Source organism: Aulonocara stuartgranti (genome assembly GCF_965226115.1).
Source record: "Aulonocara stuartgranti genome assembly, chromosome: 16".
In the NCBI taxonomy this organism is placed as follows: Eukaryota; Metazoa; Chordata; class Actinopteri; order Cichliformes; family Cichlidae; genus Aulonocara; species Aulonocara stuartgranti.
In genome coordinates this window covers 7012219-7032382 of record NC_138952.1, presented here as the reverse complement: position 1 = coordinate 7032382, position 20164 = coordinate 7012219, and the positions used below count along the sequence as shown (strand labels likewise).

Genomic DNA, 20164 nt, shown 5'->3' with positions numbered 1-20164 from the left:
CTTTAGAAAAAGAGAGAAATCTTTGTTGTATGATTCACGGAAACAATGCTTCCCAACACACTTGGAATAATCTCTGGACCTTTTACTAGTTTAGTTTATGAAGAAATATGAAAGAAATCTCTAATGCTGGTCCATTAAACAACATTTAACTCATTCACTGCCAGCCATTTTCAAATCAGGTAACTCCCCACTGCCAGGGTTTTTGAGCATTTTTACTCATTTTTGAAGAGCCACAGAAAACTGTGTGTTATGATCATATAAACGCTGAACCTACCAAAATGAAGAACAGACTCTCTTCTTTCATCCAAAAAAAAATATTGTTTCTACCATTTTCCATTCTTTAGTAATCAGCTGTAGAAGAGAGGTGGGTTCCACCAAAAATGCCTGTTTTGACCAAAAAAAGGGAGAAAACGAGCTTTTTGTGAAAAATACATTTCAAGCAGAAAAGTGCCTTTGACACTAATATTTCTTGCTTTGTGACGAGGTTGTATTCTAGCCCCTCCCATTGAAAAACGTAATTGACGTCTATAGACGTCAATGGCAGTGAATGAGTTAAGTTAACTGAACAGGCATATTTGGACAACTTGCATGAAAATATGTGACTGTGTCAAGCTTTGCTGCGTGGTGGGCAGGATGTAGGACCCAAATGCAGGAAGTAATGGGAAGTAAACTCAAAGAGGCAGCTTTATTTTGACTGTAAACTGTAAACTTTCTGTAAACTAGAAACTGGGACCAAAAACTCCAACTGTAAACTAGGAAACGGCTAAGAACACAGAGGGAAAAACACAGCATAGTGAGGATGCAATGCAACAAAGGGCAAAGGAAAACACAGGGCTTAAATGCACAGGCAAGACGACGAGAGGACCAGAAATCGCGAGACAAAGAAAGTGACATTAGGCAAGGACTATCAAAATAAAACAGGAAGCATGACATCACATAGACGCAGACTTGACATGGAAACAGACAGTCTCTGGAACAGAGGGAATACTAAAGCACTAGACTTGGGACACAGGGAAAACATGGGAACAGAGACTAACCACAGGCTGAGATAAACACTAAGGGAGAGAGGACTACGATCCCTGAAAACTAAAGAAACCCAAAAACATGAACCTCAGTAATCAAAGAATATAATTCCATAAGTTGAAACACAAATACCGTGACAGACAGTATGTGCAGTTTAGACAGTCTGCACTTAAAGCTCATGGCTGAAAGTCATATAACTGAAGCTTTAATATGTTTTTGCACACAGCTAGAATAACACATTTAAGTCAGTATCTAAAAATATATGAATTTTTAACTGTATGCATATTTTACATGATACACAGTTTATTTTTATTTTCAGATTACCACCACCGAAATCCAGTGAACCAAATAATTCATTTGTAAAACATGCACTGAACCATTAAAACACATGGCTTTTATGTGTAATGAACTTTGATCTGTAGCCTTGGAAAATGCAAAATTATGAACCCTCCAACTGCCGGGGTCACAAGGACTTTTAAGGACTAAAAACAGTGTCAGAGTTTGTTCTAAGTACTGAAAATTACATACTATTAAGTTGATTTTAACCCACTGAAAAGGTTTACTGGCAAGTTTCATTAAAGTTTCATACTTTTTCAGTTTTTATCTACCAAAATAAATGTGAACTCTTCTTTCGGGAGACTCGTCAGACACGTTCAAATGCTGCCTTTAAAACCTGTCACTGGAGCTGGCAGTTATAAAGACAGACCAAGATTCAGTAATTTCACTTTTTCACACTGCACAAAAAAAAGACTAATAACTTTTTCTTTCAAACTACACTTTGCTTTCAAGCCCATTTTCATCCCCACTGAGCAGAAAGCACGCTTAATGGTAGCAACTGAACACATGACTAACACAAGTTTGCCAAACATCATTTGCATCTTTCTACACTACATTAACGCTGGCATTTACAACGGTTGTGTGTGTAGTAGTAGGTCGTGAGATGTGCCTGTGGGTTAAAAAATAGCCACAGGTTATGAGCAATCACAGCAAGATGCACATAAAGATTCATGAATACCTTTTTATTTATAGAAACACACTCATCGAAGTGTTTCACACTCCTCAGCAGCCCATTTCCAATATCTTTATGCAGCGATTACAGAGAAAAGGTTGAAAAATAACAGGAAAAACCAAAACAAGTCCAGAACAGTTTCTCAGTCCTCTTTAGTAATTATTCTGCAAGTATCTGGAAGTCTGCTGGAGGGATTAAGACCATTCTTTTAAAAGATGTTTCCTCATGTGTTGCCAGTAAAATTCCTCATTAGTGTTTGGCTGTGTTAGGATCTAGTGACTATGAAGGCCATAAATGCTATTCACATCTTTTTCATCCTCATCAAATCATTCAACAAGCCCGTGTGCCATTTTGATGGGGGATCTGATGACCAGGTGCACCACTTTATGTAAGGCCCCATAGTGTGTTAGGCCCTTGTCGCCTTCGTCACACAAACTGAGACAATGACCCACATTGTGGTGTTGGTTCAAAAATTCATAAGTTAACACTGCAGGAGTGTCACTTTTATCCAGTGACTGTGAGAAAAGCAGTGAAGGCTTTCATGATATGTCAATAATTCCAAAGAAAGCAGGTGGAAGTAAAATAACTTGTTTGGAAAGCCAACAAAAAAGTTGAAATTTAGCTGAGTTATGGCAGAAAAGGCACATGTCCTCCAGCTGTTATCATGATAGCAGACAAAAAATAGCTTTGCTATCATGTCACAGGTATTGCTGGGCAATGAAACAGTCCAGTTCAGTAGATTTATTTGGCACATGTGGCTGCCTTAACAAGTGGACCTGAACTATGATGGCATCACATTGTAAGGGTCAGGGATTCAGGTTTTTCCTATTGATTTTTCACCCACCTTTATATTCCTTGAATCAGACTAGTTATCAGTTTTGTTTCAGACTATGTGTGGAACACGTCAGGAACACTCATCAACATGCAGTGACGGATGTTGCTGTTTTATCTTTGCCCAATGGGATCAGATCACAGTTGTCCTATTTCAATTTAAACCACATTTTATCCCAGATACATCTTATGTTACCATAATTTAAGGTGCTTAGGAATCAGTGACAAGACCTGCTGACATTTTTTTTTGTGTGAAATTAATTCTCTGTATGCAGCTGCAGTTGAGGAACATAAAGTGGAACCTTAAGGCAATGTTCACTCCTCAGCCACTTTATAACCAGCAAGCAAAGTCAATGCAAAAGATCTACCATGTACTTTTATGCCCTTTACCGTATACAAAATAAACCAAACCCCACTCTTTATAGAAAAAAGCACACTGAGCTACACAAGCAAACACAAATTATAGCCTGTCCACAAATATATGAAATTGTGGCTCAGAATTAAAATAGCAAGTACAAAGCTTCAGTTTAGTTGCAGATGAAGTTGCTGTGCTGGTGGACATGGCTCAGCCCAGCTCTCAAAAAACTGCTTATAAAAAGTCACAACCTCAACTTGTATAAAACCGTGAATATCCATAAAAGTTGCTTTATGTACCTGAGAGTGTGAGGTCACTTAAAATCACAGGAAAGACACTGATAAAGAGGTAGTGTCTGCGAAAAAAGCTGAAATTACAGTGGATCTCTGTGGGGCAGTTTAATGGCAGTCCTCTTACTCCAACGAGTCTGCTGGCTTTGAGGAAGAATTTTCATACTTTTTAGAGATAAAAGGATCCTTGTTAAGTAAAAAGTGTGAGCTCAGCAGGAGGCTAGAAATACAAATTTTCAAAGGACTGTTTCTGCTTTTCACAGTCCACACTGTGGGCTCCAGAAATACTATGCAAAAAAAAATAGTGTTTAAAATTGTTTAACTTTTTTATCCTTTCATTAATAATAAATAGATCAATAAATAATAAAAAATAAATTAAAGCGCATGACAGTAAACCGTTAAGTCATTTTCCCTGCTGTAAATTCGTACTTTTGTTTACTTTTTTTTGCGTATCTTTCTTTTTTTGCAGGTATTGCTTATATATTTGTAAACTTATTTATTTCTCTACCCTCTTTTTATAGTTTTACATTTTAATGCATTTCTGTATCAATGTGCAAAAGAAGAGGCTCTTATTGAGTCAATTTATTGGTTGATCAATAAAGTTTTATTAATAACTTTTTTTTTATTTCTCCATTCAAATGTAAATTCAAATGCCAAATGTGTAACAATAAATGCAGATATTTATTGATGCTATTATTTTGGTAACAGTTTATCATTTTTTACAATTATTTATTTATTAGTTTTTGATTTTGGCGGACCCTGCTCTCTATAATTTTTCCCCAAAGAAAGCCTGTGAGCTGATTAATCATCTTTAAAGGCATTTCTTAAATATTCCATTATATTATTATTATTAATCACAGTTTGGGCTTCTCCTTTAAACTAGTCTCATTTTGGATATTGTTTGTGTGGTTCAGAGATCCACTATCTCACTCTGCTCCACACCTTCTCTTTTTAGAGTTTCTGAAGCTGGATGAGTCAACTTGAAGAGAGAAATCATGCGACTGGGTGGACTTATCGCCGAGCCACACATGGAGGACCTCCAAATCCCACAGTTTGGATTCTGTGTCCGGATGAAATGCTCAGAAGTGGGACAAAAAGCCAGCTTGGCATTGTTAGGCTTCCGCCTCTGCTCAGTGTAGCGTTAAGATACCGAGAAGCCTTTCAGGTGTAGCAATGAACTGTCTGGCAGCCATTTTGGAGGTCTGCATCTTGTTTGGCATCAGCTGTGAGCAGCTGATTGTATTTATCTGCAACAGACTTTTCTTCACAGAAAAACAGGTTTTTTTCTTGAAAAAAAAGTTTAAAATGTACATTTAGCATGTTTAGCATAAAAGCTACTGTAGCATTAAAAAAGAGCTACCTATAATCTCAAAATATTCTAATTGTGGGTGTGATCACGGACTATAAAAACACAATGGACATAGCTATGATTAGTCACCCACTGGTTACCAAAATCCTGTATTTGAAACTTCAAGTGCAGCAAATTCATTGTCACCATCTTAACATTCTCAAATCTTAAAAACCTATCATACATTTGAAAAATAAAAATAATTTAAAATAGACGGAACCCATAAACTCATCAGAAAAGCACCTACTAAAGTCATAAATCAATGGAGAGGAGTTAACATGAGTCAGAACTAAATTAAAGGAGTTCTTCCCACTGTCTTTCATACACGCGAGTCTGAGGAGTTGCCCCCTGCTGGCTACGAGAAAGAATGCAGGTTTAACGTACTTCCACATTGGTTTCATGTTTCCAAGCTGAAAGTTACATTGATAAAGTAGAGCTTATGTTAGTAACAAGCAGCTGTTTTTCACATATTAAAGCTTACTTGTTAAGCTTATTTAAAGTGGTCATGAAACGCTGCACATGTAAAGGCAAATTTAGACATGGAGCCCTGCTCTCAAAAACTGACACAGATGTAAAACTGTCTGTGAAGCTTGATTTAAGAATTAAGTGCTTAGAGTTAAAGTTTTAAAAACATGTTTATGCCATCTTCTGTTAGTACGGAATATTATGTCACCAGCTTGGCTAGTTGCTGCTAACAGCGACCCTGATAAGGACAAGCGGAAGAAAATAGATCAGAATCAGAATCAGAAAGGGGTTTATTGCCAAATGTTGAGCAGGTTTACAACATTAGGAAATTGCTGCGGTGCTTCAGTGCAAACATGACAGTATAAACAGATGGATATACTGTCTGCTTTCACTCTCTATTTCTTAAGCAATAAGTGGTTATTTTTTGTTTGACTGTCTGCATTAACACAGGAAAATCCACCTGTTAGCTGTAATTTTTGGGTTTGTAAAGCACTTTTTTGAGACCAGCAGACCAGACCGCTTGGTACACTCAGTCAGACATGGAAAAATCAAGAGTTTCTGACTCCAGCTTGTTGGTCCAGTGAACCACCTGACTCAAACAGGCACTCCTCCACACTGTCCTAATTTCTAAAGTGCTTTACAAACCTGAACATTACAGCTAACGGGTAGGTTTTTCTGTGTCAGTGCAGCTTGCCAATCAGCTACGTAAGAAATAGAAAGTGAAAGTGGACAGTATATACTTGGTTTTAACATAAAGCTCATTGTTGCACCCATGGGTAGCACAAAAGTGACCCCCTTAGATTGATTTTTATTGTTCGTGTCCTTATTTTTTCCACATTTATTGGTTCTGTACTGGTTAGCTAACATAAACTAATGTAAGTCTGTTGACCACAACCAACCAACCAAGTGACATAATGTTCCCAGTGGCACTAAACACGTTTTTAAAACTTTTACTTTAAGCTTTTATTTCTTAAATTCAGCTTCACAGGCAGTTTTACATCTATATCAGTTTTTGAGAGCAGGGCTGGTGGTATAAATTAGCCTTTATACATGTAGTGTTTCATGTCCACTTTAAAACGGACCTGACAAAACCATTTCCGTTATTTTAGTCTACATACAGCATTCATTCACAACAGCGATCTACCAATTTTGATAATTTTTGAAGTCTAACTGCATGTAGCATCAATGCAGCCCACAGAGACTGTGATTAGCATTTTCCATACTGTTGTTTCCTCCTATGCATTTCCAGTTTCTGTTTCTTCTGTTCCCATTTTTAAAATTGACCGGATGAGAAATTTGGAGAGAAACGCCGCTCATAGACTATGCCATAGGCTCTACATGGATTCAAAGCAGATGTGCAACAAATCTGTCTGTACTGTTAAATTCAGTTTTTCTCCACAACATTTCTGGATTTGGACGCTGTAGCTCGAGGGAGCCATGCTAACCGTCACTGTTGAGCTTCAGCAAAACTTAGAGGATTGAATACCGGGTGAGTCATGTAGGCTGTGACAAACAAACATAAGCGTTTCACCTGCAGACCTCCATAATGGCACTGGCTGTCTCTCCTTAAAGGTCATGTAGCCACATTTATTTACATTTCCCAGCCATGTGTGAACATTTTATTAAAGATTTAAGATTTAAGTCTGCTCCAGACAAAATGACGATCTAAGCTAGGATACATACGTAATATATTTTCCCATGGGCCCACCAAAACTCGAGATTACAGTGTTATCCTATGTACAGCACTACCTACTGATTGCCATTTACCTGACTGAGTAATGTGATTCTCTAAAGTGTGCGCTAACTACTTTTTATTGTCACTGTGTTAATATCCACTTGCATGCACTCAGCCTCTATAATTTACTCTGATCCCAGTGATGCTTCATATGGCCTGTTTTATTACAAGAAGTTTTTTTAAAAAAAGCTTAAATATTATTTCACATACTCCGACACTGTTTTGTAGGTAAATGTTGCACGTTTCATTTTGAATTTAAACTCCTCACATGTGAGCTGCTTTTTGTGCGTTTCCACAGCTATGACATCAGGACAAAGCAGTGAGTTTTGCATGTAATCTTAGAGTGGTAACGCACTCAGTTGTCAGCATGCTAGCTCAGGGAAATTTATTGTCTCTGGTTGAAGCTGTGGGTTAAACTTTAATACGTACAGCTCTCATTAAAGCATGTGAAGAGATCCAACAGGGAGGATTCACATGTACACGTTTCTGTCACAGCAACAAAAGACCAGTTACGTCTTTTTTGCTGGACTGAACTCTTCCATTGCTTTGCTCATATTTAAGGTAAACTAAAGAACTTGTAAATATATTGAGAACTTCAGCTCTTTGGACATCCTGTTTTATGGGGCACTTGTAAAGTAGTCCAGAACAGGGGAAGCTCTATGAAGCTAATGGTGAAGGACATTTACATTTTTAGGCTCCAGCAGAACATCTTTATTTCTGGACTAATTCAAGAGACCCTCTCTAGTTTTTACAAGAAATATAGTAGAACAGCTTCTTAGCGTAAGCAAATCAAAGCCAAGAGTTCCACCACTGATTTTGGGAATGTAGAACGTTGCCACAGTTAAGATGCGCTTCAGCCGGAATCACGTACACGTGAATCCTCTCTTTCCTGGACTTAATATTTTCCGCGTCATAGTTTGCACGTTTTATCTCTTTAAGAAGTACACTGTGTCCTGTTCTTCTCTCTTTTGTGTTACAAATATGACTAGCTCACTGTTTGGTGTTATTTTTTTAATAAAGTGACTCAGATATCTGGCAGCAATTCAAGGGTTGCACTTTTCTAAAATTTTCAAGGCAAGCAAAAGTACAGAGACCCCCCCTTATTTTTACTAACTCGAGAGCATCCCTTGTGGAAATCAACAGTGTGACAGTTTTCAATTACACGGCAAGTTTTTTAGTCGAACTTTTCGCAACTTATCAAAAGCTAACAGTTCTACCACTTTCTTTTCAGAAAGTAGAAGAACTCTAAAGTCACATACACGTGAATCCTCTCTTTCCTGTCTTGATCTTTCCCGATTGCCACTTCTTTTCTGCACATTTTAGTGATGGGTCGTTCGCGAACGAAATGGCTCTTAGAGCCGGCTCTTTGACGTGAATGACGCGAGCCGGCTCCTTATCGCGAGCCGTCACGTGGTTTTTTTTTTTTTTCTTTCTCTCAGCCTCTCTCTCGCACTTTTTTTCCGCTTCACTCTGCACGCGAGCCTTGTGCTTTATGCTGGGCAGAGGGGGGAGGGGCGGTAGTTACACTCAGTAGCACAGGAACAGAGCCAGAGAGAGAGAAAGAGAGGCAGGGACAACAACATTAGAAAGGTATAGTAATCATCCACAACTATTTTCGGTTGCAGATGATGAAGGATTGAGAAAGTTTATTCATGCAGGTCCATATGACAGAGAATATGCATGTTCTTTTAGTTTTCATATTATAATTTATATTTAATTGTGTTGTGGTTTGCAGTGTTTTATGTTCTTTTCACTTTAAATTTGTGAAAGGAAAAAGCTGAAAATGTAAATAGTTAAAACTTGAAATGTGAATAGTTGATTTTTGTATTAGATGATTTATTTATTACATTTTATGTGGAGTGAATAAATAAAAGTATATTTACGGTGGCCCCTAGAGACAAAGCACATACAAACTTCAAATCACGTACGAACTCTGAAGCATGTACAAACTCCAAAACACGTAAAAACACGTACAAACTCCAAAACACGTAAAAACTCCAAAACACGTACAAACTCCGAAGCACGTAAAAACTCAGAAGCATATAAAAACTCAGAAGCACATAAAAACTCAAAACACGTACAAAAGAACAACAGAAGTGCTCCAGGATGCTGGGCGCAGTGTTGAGCCTTTGTTATCTTGTGGCTACACAAGCCAGCAAGTACCAATGACCGGATTTGGTGTGTGGTAATAACAGGTAAATGAACTTTTTTTTAAATTATTTGAATATATATATGAGTGCCTGTGTATAAATACACAAACAATACACACATGCTTTCAATTGTGTAATTTAAGTGATCTAGTAGCTCTGCTTTGGAAGTTCAGTTCATGCTAGAAATGTGTTTTGGAGTTTGTACGTGTTTTGTCTCTAGGGGCCACCACATATATTTATATATAAACATATATAAATAAAACCACTTGTTTTTACGTTAGTAATTCCTCTTGTGCATAATTTTATATTATTGTTAATAATAAATTAATTAAAGCAACAAAACAACCTGAAGAGCCGGTTCGGAGCCGAAAGAGCCGGCTCTTTTTAGTGAGCCGAACCGAAAGAGCCGGTTCTCTAAAAAGAGCCGGAAATCCCATCACTAGCACATTTATCTGTAAGATATCTGAGTCTCTGTCTTTAAGAAGTACACTGTGTCCTTTAATCTGCTGTTTTTGGTGTTCTGAATGCATCCCGGCACATTTGACGATTTTAACCCACCCGTCCCCCTGAACTTTTATCGTTATTTATCATGTGTAGATATTTGCCGAGATGCATCTTTTCACACCATCAGTAAGAAACTGATTGCATATACAGAACATGAATGCACCTGAATCTACATATCAGACTCATCAAGGTGATGATAGCCATATTCTTTTCACATGATGTATAGCTACAAAGCACCGCACATTATCATCAGTATTAACTGTATTTACCTCTTCTTTGTTGATGGTAATATTTGTAAAAATGCAGCAGTAGCAAAACATTTATATGTGTAATAAATATGTAGCGTGAGACGAGGATCAGGGAACAGATTGGCTGCACTGATACGGGTAGATGAAGCATGGCGTCTGTGTTTTTAAAACAGCTCGCATCACGAAGAGCGTCACTCTCACAAGGGTTGTATTTTTCTAGCATTTACTCCGATGTCCTGTATTTGTACCTTGCACTGATGAGTGTATTTTGCCATTTATTAGCACTTGTTGTCACTCACTATCACAGTAACTCTCCTCCTAAATGTCTTTATATTTCCAGAATCCAAATAATAACAGTAATGTTCTTGTGTCATCTTATCAGTACAAACTGAGAGTTGTTTATTACTGATATTCTTTGTTTATTGTCAGAGAAAAAATAAACGATTTCAGTACTGGGACGACATTAAGGACGTTGTTTGTGTGTTGTCATTGAATTGCTTTGGCTGGTAGAGAGGAATCTAGATAGATGGGCTACAAAATGAAGCCCAACCAGCTGATGGTGTTATACACAAGTCCAACATATCTAGGATGTCTTTGCATCAACTGGATTCCTAACATCAGCAATTGGAAGTCTGCATTTGGAAGTAATGGAGCAAATCAAATTTGAGTCATACTGACAGTATAATTATTAATTAAAAATGTCAACTGGTTAATTTTAAGCATTAACAGCTACTTGTTTAGGTCTTGGCATTTAAGGGTTATTGGGTTAGGTTTGGAGTAATTCTGGTTTGGGTTAAAATGCATCGGTTTTCAAGCTCTTTTCTTGATGAGCATGTTGGTTCCTGCCCACTTTCCCTGGAAAAAATACATGCTTATTACATTAAATACATTTTCCACATTACTTACGAATTTGTCCTTTTACATGAAAAACTATTGTTTTTTTCATGACTATTTCACATTTTCTCATGAGACCCTGACAGACATGGGGAAGTCTACTGCCAGCTGAGGAATGAACTATGAGCTATTACGCTTATCAGTATTAGGCTACAGCTGTACAATTAGGACATTGGGGAGGCTGGCAGATTACAATGGTTAGTCCATTAAATTAAGATTTAGATTTGTGTAAGACTTTATTTCAGCTTTAGGCCTGGTGATGTGTAACGGTATGAATTATGTTGATTAATATTTTTTACTCTCTCAGAGCCCACAAGCTGGGGTTCAGTATTCAGGGTCATCATGTGATACGTGGTTAGGCAGACAATTTAAATGCATAAATACAAGGATAGAGAATTTGGATTTTTGGTAATTATTGGATGGGAAATTGCCATGTGAGATAAGATGTGGTGCTTTTTCAAACCAAGTTAGGGAAGTTAGCTTTTGCGGCTGATAGTTAATGAAACATAACTCGTATCATCAGTTACAATTTGTAAAAACTTGGCTTATAGATATGTAATGACATCTACTATTAACACATTCCGTATATGAAAATAGTGAGGCAGAGCAGTTTGTAAAAAATTAAAGTATCTTTAGCCATCACCCTGTGTTCAAAGGAAGGAAGGCCCATGCACCACGATATCTGGAGTGTAAATGGTCCATGACTGCTAATCACAGTTATAGTGAACTGTTAATAATATTTTTGTGTTATTTCAAGGTATTGTGATTGTTTTAGAAGGTAACAGTGCCATGGCCTGTAATTTATACAGTTGTGGTCAGAGGTTTATGTGCACTCATACAATCGTTGGCATGAATGTCATGATAGTTTTGGATATTTAATTATTTCTTTGAACTGTTCTCTTTCTAGAGAGGAAATAGAGTACAGCAAACATCTTTAATGACTTAAAAAAAACAAGAGTCGGGTGTACAACCTTGAATTTATTTAGGGTTTTCTCTTAACCACACATGGTCAAAAGTATACATACAGGATACATACATATATCAGAAATATGAGCCTCTTTTCAAGCTTTCTCTTGATGGTCATACTGGCTCCTGCTCACTTTTATGGACAAACACGTTATTCATTTCCTATTTAAATTCATTACTCACTTATTCCTGTCCCAATTCATGTATGGACAATTCATGTCCATGTACATGAAAAATGATTGTTTTTTTCATGACTATTTCACATGGGTAAGTAATGCCAGCAGAAGAATTAACTCTCTAAGCTATTACGCTTATCAGTATTAGACTGCAGCTGTATAATTAGGACATGGGAGAAGCTGACAGATTACAATGGTTATCCCATTAAACTAAGAGACAGTGAGACAGTTTTATTCTTTCAGCTTCAGCCCTGTTGGCGTTTAACGGTCTCAATCATGTTTTAGTATTTATTCTTAACTTTTAAAATATTAGTGTGTGCACAAATTTGATGTGTGGTAAACAGAGATGGGCAGTAACGCGTTACTTTTTTCAAGTAATGAGTAAAGTAAGGGATTACTATTGCAAAAAAGGTAACTAGATTACTGTTACTTTCCCGTAAGCACACTGCGTTACTAAAGCTGTGATTTTTTTGCGGGAGTGTCTCATGACAATGACGTAAGCGAGTGCAACGTTGGTGGCAACAGCTGTGTGCAGATCAACAATGGATAATATATCGAGTGCGGGAGAGAGTATGAGCGTGCAGCATTTAACGCATGGAAGTACTGACCGTACTTTGAGTTTGATTCCGTAAAAAGTGACAAAAACATTAGCATCCGCTGTACAGTGCGTGGGAAGAAAACTTCTTTTTGCAGCGAAAAAAACCCCCAAACCTCCGAGCGAGCACCGAGTGCGCTGCCACGGAATCTTCCACTGACCGCTGCGACACACCTGCACCAGGGCAAACATCCGCCTGCCCTGCTCCTGCTATACAGCTGAAAATAGAGCAACAGGACTGAGTCTTTGATTTTATTTATTTTCTGCTGTGTTTCACTTGCATTTATTTGAAAGAGTGAGTGTAAACACAAAAACCTATTTTATTTTATGTGCTGGAATGTGCAGAAAATAGGTTTAAATGTTAAACAAATTTCTTCCAGTCAGAGAGTGTTGTATATAATTACATTTTTGCTTGATGCATGAAGTTAAAAGAATAAAACTAATAAAACAAGTTTTTAAAAGAGACTTTTCCATTTGATTACATTTTGTATGATGGATTATGCAGAAAAAGTAGAACTGGGCTGAAAGATCTATGGCTTTATTACGTATTCAGGTTGTAAATCATGTTTTTAAAAAGCAACTAAGTAACTAATTACTTTTTGAAAATAAGTAATCAGTAAAGTAACTGGATTACTTTTGGGGGGAAGAAATCAATAATTAGTTACTGATTACTTTTTTCAAGTAACTTGACCAACACTGGTGGTAAACAAGTCCTTACAAGTGTTCTGTTTAGGATCACGTATTAATCCTTATAGAACAATAACACTGATTTAAAATTGCTTGCGAATTTCATTTTTCAGGGTTACACCTGAAGTTACCTGGATAAGTGTGACCGGTGTGGTTCTGCGTTGTGTCTGACGATAAAAGGTGAAAGAAAGAAAGACCTCCAAATAAATAGCTTGCCCACTCCAGCTCCTATGACCAAATACAAACAGTGGGGAAGAGGGTTAGCTCAATCCACCACAACTTCCAAGCTAGCAAGAATTATCTATTCATGTTAGCATTCACGTTCCCTAGAACACATATGTGGCACACACATTTATAGCATCTAACAAAAAACAGGCATAATGATGACAATAATTGAACTAAAATTGCAATCAGAAACATCAGGGTGGCTAAATATGAATTATATGTGTGTTTTACAGTGTTGGAAAGAAATGACACCAACCTCTCCCACAGGGGAATTGTAGAAAAGGGGAGAAGCAAAAGATGTACACTGTATTTATAGGGTTGCACCAAAGAAGAACAACAATGAGGAGGGGCTCTAACTGATAATGAACATAACTACAGGCTTGGAGGTCCTAAAAGTCAGGTATAAAAGGAACGGTTTGGGGGTTTACAACACATTTTGTGTTATTATGACAAGATGTGATTTATGACCCTGTTACTTAAGCACCTAATCCTGTTTTGTAGCACAGGCTTCTGGTCTGGAGCAGAATGAATGTTCAGAATGAGATCCTCGTGGCTCCTGGATAGTGTCCTCCTTTGCAACAGCTGTACAGTTGGTCTAAAGAACACAGGGCCACAAAATATAAAAAAAATTTAAAAAAAAGTTTGAAGTACATTAAGCACAACCCAGTGATTTGTGACAACCATCATCATTATACCCACTGTCTCTGACTGAAGTACACCCTTATGGTGTCATTTATATCTCAGTGTTAACTCTGCTCTGTGTGTGGAAGCCCTGCAGAGGCAATTCAACCATCTGAGTCTAGCTTACTTTTCTAACTGTCTCACAACAATGGAAACAGTTTAAATATAAATTAATAATAAAAAGTAAACAGTTTGCAGAAAGCCAATCAACATGTCACAGGCGCTGGAGCAGAGCTTCTCAAGCTGGGAGCAAATTCCTGCTGGGCATCCAAACACTGTGTTCACATGAAAATGAAAATACAAAGTCAAATGAGGAATGATCCTTATCAAACTGGCATTTATATGTTTCTTAAATAAAGAGTACAGTACAGCTTATGATTAATAATGAACAGACACTTTTACTGCAACATATGGAGTTATGTTACACATGCAGCCTGCTTCAAAAATAATCCAGAGTTATCTCATTTTTCACAGCCACTCAGTTTATTGTATAGAAAGATGGTTGCTGTCATTATTAACTCCCCACCTGGTTTCTAAGATTCAATTTTAGCATTTTGGCCACGTTGGGTGTTTCTGGAGCCTGGGAAATAGACTTGGATGAGAAGACAAAGCGCTGAGTTTTCAACTAATGAATGCTAGACAGCTTGATACCAGCTGTCTCCATAAAACACTCAAAAGCAATAAATAAATCTTAGAATTTTTCTCAGCATGACAGGAGCACAGACTTCTTAACAGTCTGTTAGTACAAATAACTGCACAACAAGGTATATTATTCTTCTGATAACTGCATTAGAAATTATCCAAAAGGCACCGACAGCACAAACACAGTATAGAGATGATCCATTTATAGCCGCCTGTGTCAGGCCATGCCCCTGATTTTAAGCCTTAATGACCTCCAAAAGGATCTGTCTATTATTAAGAAGAAACTGTCCATAGATACAAAATTATTAATAAAAAAATATTTTGTACAAGCTGCAAACATCCTGAGATGACTGTATTACTGATATAATGAGGCTTTGCAGAGATGTGACCACTAACCATTAAGTTGTTCGTCATTTTGCACATGTGACAATTGTGGTGACAGTGTAAGGTTGACATTAAAAAAAAGGCCTGGGCTTAGAAACTGGTCTGCAACAATCTGGAAACTGCTAGCCAAGTGTGAAAAAAATAAGCAAAAGAAATTAGCATTTCATTAAAGTCCCAATCATGCAAGCCCAGATACCTGCCAGTGACCCCCATCTGTTCCTACTCTCCAAGCTGCAGTGAAAGTGTGAAAAGTACAATGCAAACTTGAAATGGGAACTGTTTGCCTTCAAAGTAAAAGTTACACCTTTTAAAACATACAGGCTGTAGTGCTGTTTGAAGACAAACCTTTTACATTTCTGGTAGTAAAGCATTTCAATTTTTATTACCACTGGGCTAGCAGTTATCGGGTATTTGCCGACAGGTTTCTTCCTGTTAAAAGGGAGTTTTTCCTTCCCACTGTCACCAAGTGTTTGCTCAGAGGGGATTAGGATTCTAATTGCTGGGGTTTTCTCTGGAATATTATAAGGTTGCTGTTTTCATTTGGCATTTTAAAAATGCAATTTATTTGAGCTGAATGAGATTACATGAGAAATCCAAATCTAAAAACTGTGATAAAATGAGTGTTTCCAGCTGTCTATGGACTGTTTTAGCGCTCAGGAATTATTTGAACCTCATTGTTCAAACTCTGGCTGAACAATGCGATCATCCACCACTAGAACGGAGCATGTCTATGAAAGGAAATAAGAAACGGCACAACAGGTTCCCTTTACTTCTTTTCTTTTAAAGATTTAGACTGAAACTGAAACCACTCTTATCATAATTAATGTTGCCGCAGGACCATCATTATAAACACAATCATGCGTCTTGAGCTTTTGAAATCTGTTGGACTGACATTAAAGAGTCTTTTGATCTCGTCAAATCTTGAATCAAAGTTGCGATGAAGTCTTGACACCGTGCCTGACCTCTCAGCAGGACAGCGAGTAACTTCACAAAATGTTTCTGGCTTGTCTTTGATTAATATTAATGACACTGAACGGTTTGGCCCACATCATGTTTCCACAGAAATCTATTTTGTTAATACAAATTATGTGCATATAGCTGATGGGAGATGATGCTGGCATAAAAACGAAAACAGGAAAGTGGCTCAAATAAAACCATGCAGCCACCCCCACTCTGGCTGTGGGTAACATTTGGGTATTTGAGGTCTCAGGCCATCTGGTTTGGTTTATTCTCTGAACTCTAAATCCCCTTTAACTCAAACCCAACACCTACAGCACACGGTGCCACCACACTGCTGCCTCATACTGTTCTCTGTCCAGTTTTCATGCTTTTAATCACACATTTTTAGTTTTCCTCCAACCAGGTGAGGACATCCTGAGTCTTGGACAGAGCTATTATAGGAATCTTGTTCACAGCAGTGGAAATCTGCAGAAATCTGCAAAAGTATAACTATAAAGTATCAGGGGTGAGTCTAGAGTGGGGTGCTGGGGGTGACACCGACCCTCCCATTGCCACAACCAAGTATGGTAGTACATTTACTTACACAAGTACTTCGCTTACGTACAGTTTTAAACATAGAATACTAATATTTTATTGTGTCATTTTGTCACTGCTGTTAATGTGAGGTTTTAAAAAATAAAAGTAAATTTCAAACTACCAAAAGTAAACAATAAAACACTAATGAGGTTAAAGTACTCAAGGGAACTAAATAACCATAAACTAAGTAGCAAAACGCTGCTTTCTGGTGCCGATGTGCTGTCTCTGTCTTTGCAGAGGATGTGGCAGTAAAATGTGTCATATTAAAGGTGTTAATAATTTTACATTGAATTTTGTCACACTTAAGGGTTGTGATGTGATGTCATTACTCATTTTTAACGTTTTCAAATGTTTTAATTATTATAGCAAATAAATGAACATCATATAATCAGATCCTGGTTGATAATCTCCTGATGTGTTGCACCATTATTCTGCATCTGTGGCTCTGACCACATGTGCTGATGAGATTGAGGAAATAATATTTCATAAAAGCCTTTAAAGTTGCCAAAGGAGTAACACCAGTGACAAAAAGGCGGTGCATGTGACAGATGTAAAAAGGAAGAAAAATAAAATAAATTAAAAAATATCTTGGCATTCCAAAATTGGACATTTCTGTAGAATAACCAGTCTTCTTAAATTGGTACCATACGAGTATCTGCAAAAAATCTCAGATGAGTTTGAATCTCAGTGACCTCAGAGGGCAAGCTTTCTGAAAGTCTTGTGAATGCAATAACTTGAGAACAAAGTGACAAAGGATTTTAAAATTGATATCATAGATTTATCTATTAGGAGGTTGAGCACTGGTGGCTGCCAGTATTTTTCTGCATGATAAATGCTGTTGTACTAAAAGAAAGGAATCTGTCCGCATGACTCTTTGAGCTATAAATCTAAGAAATATTTACAGATAAATTACAGAAAGGTTTCCAGTAGCTCATTGCTCAGACTGTCCTGTAAAATATCAATTTCTGTGTGAACCCATTGTAAAAAAAAATAACCACACACACAAAAGAAACAAAAAACAGGAAGATTTCCATAATTTAATTAGTTAATTGCTGTGGTGTAGCATGAATGGCCATGGTGGACATCTTTATTTGGAGGAAAACCTTTAAAGCTACAAAACGTATTAAACAGCTAATCTTGTTAAAATAAATGTAAAAATGTAATCAAAAAATGTTCCTTTTTCTTCTCAAAACTTCCAACCTTTGAAACAGCAGAGTAAGAACACATTAGCATGTTGTTTTGCAAGTCAAGTTTAAATGCAGGCACAGCCTGTTCGATCCCCGGGCTCTCTGTCCTGGTCATTGTGTCCTTGTGCAAGACACTTTACCCTACCGCCTACTGGTGTTGGCCAGAGGGGCCGATGGCGCGATACGGCAGCCCCGCTTCTGTCAGTCTGCCCCAGGGCAGCTGTGGCTACAACCGTAGCTTGCCTCCACCAGTGTGTGAATGCGAGAGTGAATGAATAGTGGCATTGTAAAGCGCTTTGGGTGCCTTGAAAAGCGCTATATAAATCCAATCCATTATTCTCTTTCCTAAGTACTTCTCAAGTGTCCTTCACACTTTTCCTTGACCTCATGATATTTTCCATCAGAATCAAGGAAACGTGGTTAGGAAAAGGAAGTCAGAGAATTATTTTTGGACTATTTGAATGTACCCAGAGTAATAGAAACTTAAAAACACGACACTGCTAAATCAGAAAATCACCGTCTTTTAACATGAATATTTGATTTAACCGTGCCAGCTGATTCTGAGCCTGTTCTTTCATCTAACTGTGTGATTGTTTTAGGAAAAAGCTGTGGGTTTTCCCAGCGATTGGCCTGAGCTGGAACTATGAAACAAACAGACTGGATTTAAAATCCTGTCCATGTGACTGCAGCATTTGTGGCTTAGTCGAGTCTGTTTGTCATTTTGAGCAGGTTCCCAGTTTACGTTCACACTTCTTCAGCACGTTACTTTTGAAACATGAACACGTGAGAAATATTTTGTGTTAGTGTCTCATTGCTCGGTTACCACATCTGTCAAGGGCGGTCCATTAGATCCAGAGTGGGGGGAATGTGAAGCTATAAAGCGTGGAGCCTGGTGCCAGCAGAGAAACTTAAAATATTGGACCTTCCCGCAGCTCAGGAAGCATCAAGGTTCTTGTAACCTTGCACGGTTTGAGCTGTCAGAGCGAATGTCCCAGCGTCTTCCTCTTTTTTGACATAATGATTTCCTTTTGATGCACAGCAACCAGTTTAATAACATTTCCCAAAGACACAAAAGTCTCATATTTCACAGGCAAATTGGGTTCATTTTGGACTTTTTGTTTTCTTGTGCTCTTAAGATGCTGACCACACTCTGCATGCACGCCGAGGGATCTTTTTTCCCTGATCCGATGGCCAGTCATCTTTGATTAGTGTTGCTGTTTTAAAAGGCTCGGTGCATAATGGCTCCCAGTGTGCCATCAGTCACGTTAGGATACTCGGAAGCTGCCATAAAGAGAAACTAGAGCTGCAGCACACTTGGCTAAACTTACTGCTGATGCCTCAAATTTAGTGAAGTACAAGAAGTGGATGAATTTGAACTCATTTTTACTGACAGAGTTCCTGGGTGCAGCAGAGGGAATGCAGTCCTGCTGGCTCCATCGAGCGATGACCTTCAGCTCGCACTGTGGCATTTGAAATGGCTCGGGTGCCAAAACTTGCAGTTCTTCTGAGATTCACTTGAGGCTGCAGCAGTGATTCCGTCCCCATAGACTCTTATGTTATGATAAACATGTTTACAGCCTGATACAAAGAACAGATTTGAGATTTGGGGGTAGTTTTCCTGTTTGATAACTCTATAGTGGATGAAATTTACTGGTGCTAGTCTGAAGACGAGGGGCTCAATGAACAAACCAACCACAAACCTGGAGGAGAAAACATGTGAGATGAAAGTCTGAGTATCTCTGCCTGTTGCCCCTGTAACCCACTAATGGCTTTTAAAATTTCTCCTCTTGAAATTTGGACCCATTTTTCAGCATTTCGACAGCTTGAACAGCTGCCCGTTATGCCTCTCCCTCTCACACCGGAGAGGTTTCACTTTAATTATCTACCTGGACGTCTCATTTCTGAGTAAAAACCTCCTTGGGTCGTTGCTGTAAATCTTCTCATTCCTTAAAGCGTAACTTAAATGACCGTCAGCTAATTTGAAGTTCGACCAAAGAAGGGATTCATAGCATTTAATTGTGTCTTAATGTGCAATTATCCAAGTTTCAATTAAGCAGATTAGCGCAGTAAATCACAAACAGCCTCTCAATGCATCACAGACACAGATTATAACGGGTTGATCGCACCGAACCTGAGTGAAACTGCTGGAGTTTAGACTAAGGATTGAAGCCTCCCTCCTCTGAGACCTGGAAACAGTGACAAAGCATGACCGCCTTTGCTGCAGATCAGCAGT

General features: G+C 38.0%; 1 protein-coding gene across 4 annotated transcripts in view; it reads left to right on the top strand.

Annotated features, from left to right (window-relative positions):
- The window catches only part of LOC309691069 (nck-associated protein 5-like), a 102451-nt gene extending 91702 nt beyond the window's left edge, over positions 1–10749 (top strand). For all 4 annotated transcript variants that reach the window (XM_082508602.1, XM_082508601.1, XM_082508600.1 and 1 more), the window contains one exon: positions 4464–10749. In XM_082508602.1, the coding sequence (XP_082364728.1) occupies positions 4464–4492 (29 nt within the window). In that variant the 3' untranslated portion in view covers positions 4493–10749. The remainder of the gene's footprint in view (positions 1–4463) is intronic.
- Positions 10750–20164: the final 9415 nt, after the last annotated feature.